We start from the raw sequence: 4,126 nt of genomic DNA, 5'->3' as shown, positions 1-4,126 counted from the left end.
CCCCCCCCCCCCTTAATCCGCAGAACCGTCACGACCACGCCCCTCCCCTCAGGACACACCGGAGGTCCCTCTGCCTTCGTGTGAGTGTGAGGGAGGGAGTGTGACCGAGTGTGAGTGTGTAAAACCTGCCATCCCCTCAAAATGGGATTGGTGGGGCGTGCCCCTCACAAAGATGGCCAGCGCCAGGCTACTCTGCTGTCAACACAGCGGAAAGAGTGCCCCTCACGAACATGGCCACCACCACACTCTGCTGTCCACCCGTTGGGGCTACTGCCCCTCAGAAAGATGGCCACATAAACCCAGCCACCGCCCCCCCGCCAACCCAACACGCCGCTAACAACGCGATAGGACGTGTGCCCCTCAGAAAGATGGCGGTCCCACCCGCCCCACAAAAAACTCCACCGAGAGAGCGCCACTCATAAAGATGGCCACGACCGCCCCTCACCCCATCATATGTATAAAGAGTGCCCCTGACAAAGATGGCTACCACGGTTCCACCCGACGGAGCATGCCCCTCATATAGATGGCCACCGCTGTCACATCCTGCTATGAATTCAACGGAAAGAGCGCCCCTCACAAAAATGGCTCTCCCGCCTCCCAATAAAATCGATTGCGTCCCTCACAAAGATAGCCACTACCACCCCCAACCAACTCGATAGAGAGAGTGCCCCTCACAAAGATGGCCACCACCACTCCACTACGCTCTGACTTTGATGGAGAGTGTGCCCCTCACAAAGAGGGCCGCCAAGACGCCGCTCCGCGGCGAACTCAACATGGGAGGGGTGCCCCGCACAAAGATGGCCACAGCCAGCCCGCCCTGCTGTCAACCCCGCGCGGAAGACGTGCCCCTCACAAAGATGGCCGCCGCCATTCCACACTGCCATCAATTCAATGGAGAGACAGGTCCTCACAAATATGGCCACCATTCCCCACCTCCAACTCAATGGGGATGGGGTGGGGGTTTGGGGGTGGGGGTAGGGGTGTGGGGGTAGGGGTTTGGGGGTGGGAGGAATCCCCCTTGCCACGACATCCAACAGCACCCCATTCTGATTAGGCTTTGATTAGGTCCTTTGAGTCTCTGTCTCTCGCTGCCTCGTCGTCCTTTACTAACAGAGCCTCCTCACCACCCCCTCCCTCTCTCTCTCTCTCTCTGTCTGTGTCTGTCTGTCTGTCCCCGCAGCTCGTGGCTGTGCTGCACCCAGATCTCTCGCACCGAGCCGTGCGACCTGAGCGAGCTGCACTACCCGTGCATCATTCTGTACGAGGAGCAGGACTTCGGGGGCCTGTCCCTGGAGCTGCATGACGACGCCGATGACCTGCTGCTGCTGGCCTTCAACAACGCCACCATGTCTCTGAAGGTGCGCGGCGCGCCTTGGCAGTGCTGCGTCGAGGCCGGCTGCTCGGGCGACGCTGAGGATGCCTTCGAGGTCTTCGAGGAGGGCTGCTACGCCGACCTGGGGTCCTTTGGCCACGTCATCTCCGCCGTCCGGGCCGTCCGCCACACTCTCGAGGACCCCGGGATGCGGATCTACACCAACTTCGACCTGGGCGGAGTCGGCAGGAACTTCTCGCGCCAGGTCAACTTGGCCTACAGTGACGTCAATGACCTGGCGTCGTCGCACGTGGTGGACTCCGGGGTCTGGCTCCTGTCATCCAACAGCTACAATGCTGGCCGCAAGAGGCTGGCGCAGGCGGGCACCGTCCTGGACTACTCCACCTACGGGCCCTCCTCCTTCAACGACATGCTGAGCCACTTGTGCCCACTGCGGCAGGGCCTGCCCATAGTGGTGGAAGTCAGGCTGGAGTGCGGCCTGGTCCAGAGCACATCCACCACGGAGGTCCTCAACGAGCTACTGATCCACAATGCGTCACCCCTGGAGCAGCTCCTGACGGTGTCCCACCAGCTCCAGACAGAGCTGGGGGTCAGCGAGTCCTTCACCTTTTCCAGCCACACCGTGCTGAGGGAGGGGGTCTCCTTCTCAGTCACCCTGTCCGACTTCTACTGGGGCTTCTACCTGACGCTGGGCACCGAAATGAAACTGGAGCTGGAGAGGGGCTTCCAGGTGGAGAAGGGGGTGACGGAGAGCTGGCGCCGCACACTGGGCCGCTCCATGGAGGTAGAGGCCCGAGTCCCGGCCAACCGCACGGTCAAGGCCACCATCCTGCTGGAGGAGAAGGTCTACGTGGTGCCCGTCATCATCTCCATCCAGCTGGGCTTCCAGCTCATCGAGGAGAGGGCCAACCTCACCTGCGTGGACCGTACCTGTGTCACCATCGAGTACGAGCTGCAGGACTGAGGCCCTCTCCCGGGGAAGGTCGGGGTGGAGGGTGGGGGGGATCCCCATGCGGCCAGGGCTTGGACACTGTTCTCCTCCCTCCGTCAGCTTCCCATTCTCCCCCTCCACTTCCCATTCTCCCCCTCTGCCTCCCATTCTCCCGCTCCACCTTCCCATTCATCCCCTCCGCTTCCCATTCTCCCCCTCTGCTTCCTATTCTCCCCCTCCGCTTCCTATTCTCCCCCTCTGCCTTCCCATTTTTCCTCTCCCCTTCCCGTTCTCACCCTTCCCTTCCCATTCACCCCCTCCACCTTCCCATTCTCCCCCTCCACCTTCCCATTCTCCCTCTCCGCTTCCCATTCTCCACCTCCACCTTCTCATTCTCCCCCTCCGCCTCCCATTCACCCTCTCCCATTCTCCCTCTCCCCTTCCCATTCTCTCCCTCCACCTTCCATTCTCCCTGCCCCCATTCTTCCTCTACCCCCTCCCATTCACCCATTACCCCTCCCAGTCCCCACCTCCTCTCCCTCTCTTTTCTCCCTTCCTTCCCTCCATCTTTCTCTCTCTCACTCTCCAATTTCCCCTCACCCTGCTGGGCTATCCTGGGAGTGGAGGGATGGGGGTGGGGATTTGGTGGGGGTTTATTGGGGTGGGGGGGGTTAGTGACATTGTGAAGGGATGAGGGTGGGGGTTCTGCCTCAGGGTACAGAGTCTGATGGGGGGGCTGCCCTGGGGGGAGGGGTTTAGGGCAGACATTGTGACAGACAGATAGAGAAAGGGACAGAGACAGAGAGAGAGAAAGAGAGTGAGGGAGAGTTAGAGAGAGAGAGAGAAAGACAGTGAGAGAGAGAGAGAAAGAGAGTGAGACAGAGTTAGAGAGAGAAAGAGAGTGAGAGAGAGTTAGAGAGAAAGAGAGAGAGAGAGAAAGAGACAGAGAGAGAGAGAAAGAGTGAGATGGACAGAGAGTGAGAGAGTCCCATGCACTGCCCTCCATATCCTTACCTCCCCTCCTGGCTTTTCACTGCCTCATCTTACCCCATTCCCCGCACCTGTCTCTTCCCCCCCCACCCCCCTTGCTTGCCCCCTGCCTGATCCTCTTGCCTCATTGTCCCTCCTGTCTGCCGCATTGCCCCCTTCCTGCCTGGCCCCTTCCTTCCTGCCTATTCCCTCCTTCCTGCCCCCTTCCTTCCTACCTGCCCCCTTCCTGCCTGCCCCACTTCCTGCCTGCCGGATTGCCCCCTGGTGTGACGTGACCCTGCTGCTTTAGAGGTTTTGAGAAGATTTGTTGCTGTCTGTGAATTTCTGCTGGAACTGAAGCCAATAATTAAAGAGCTTTTGCTGCTGCATTGCACACAGTTTGGAGTCTGTCTCTGTCTGTCCGAGTGAGCGGGTGGGAGCGTGGGCGGGCGTGAGCGGGTGGGAGTGTGAGCGTGGGCGGGCGTGAGCGTGACCGTGGGCGGGCGTGAGCGCGGGCGAGTGTGAATTTGAGCGAGTGTGAACGTGGGCGAGGGTGTAAGCAAGTGGCAGTTAATGTGGGCGGGTGTGAGTGAGAGTGTGCACGAGTGGGAGTGAGTGTGGGCGAGTGTGAGGAAGAGGTGAATGAGAGTGGGTGTGAGCGTAGCGAGTGTGAATTTGGGCGGGTGTGAGTGAGTGTGTGGGAGTGTGAGCGTGAGGGAATGTGTGTGTGAGTGAGTGTGAGCGTGTGTGTGCAGGTGTGAGTGGCTATGAGTGAGTGTCAGTGGATGTGAGTGTAAGCGTGGGTGAATGTGACTGAGTGTGAGTGTGTACAACTGGGCTATCCCCTCAGTGGGCAGAGTGCCCCTCACAAAGATGGTGACTCACCCCCCCCC

The 4,126-nt window shown here is 60.0% G+C and overlaps 1 protein-coding gene across 1 annotated transcript in view; it reads left to right on the top strand.

Moving 5' to 3' along the window:
• The window catches only part of LOC109926370 (epidermal differentiation-specific protein-like), a gene marked incomplete at its 5' end in the record, with an annotated part of 3,509 nt that extends 1,212 nt beyond the window's left edge, over window positions 1-2,297 (top strand). The window contains one exon of the mRNA XM_048621128.1: window positions 1,181-2,297. Coding sequence (XP_048477085.1) covers window positions 1,181-2,297 — 1,117 coding nt within the window. The remainder of the gene's footprint in view (window positions 1-1,180) is intronic.
• Window positions 2,298-4,126: the final 1,829 nt, after the last annotated feature.

The sequence above is a fragment of the Rhincodon typus genome, unplaced genomic scaffold, assembly GCF_021869965.1.
Source record: "Rhincodon typus isolate 14 unplaced genomic scaffold, sRhiTyp1.1 hic_rhity00000062, whole genome shotgun sequence".
Classification (NCBI taxonomy): Eukaryota; Metazoa; Chordata; class Chondrichthyes; order Orectolobiformes; family Rhincodontidae; genus Rhincodon; species Rhincodon typus.
This window is presented reverse-complemented; position numbering and strand designations above follow the sequence as displayed.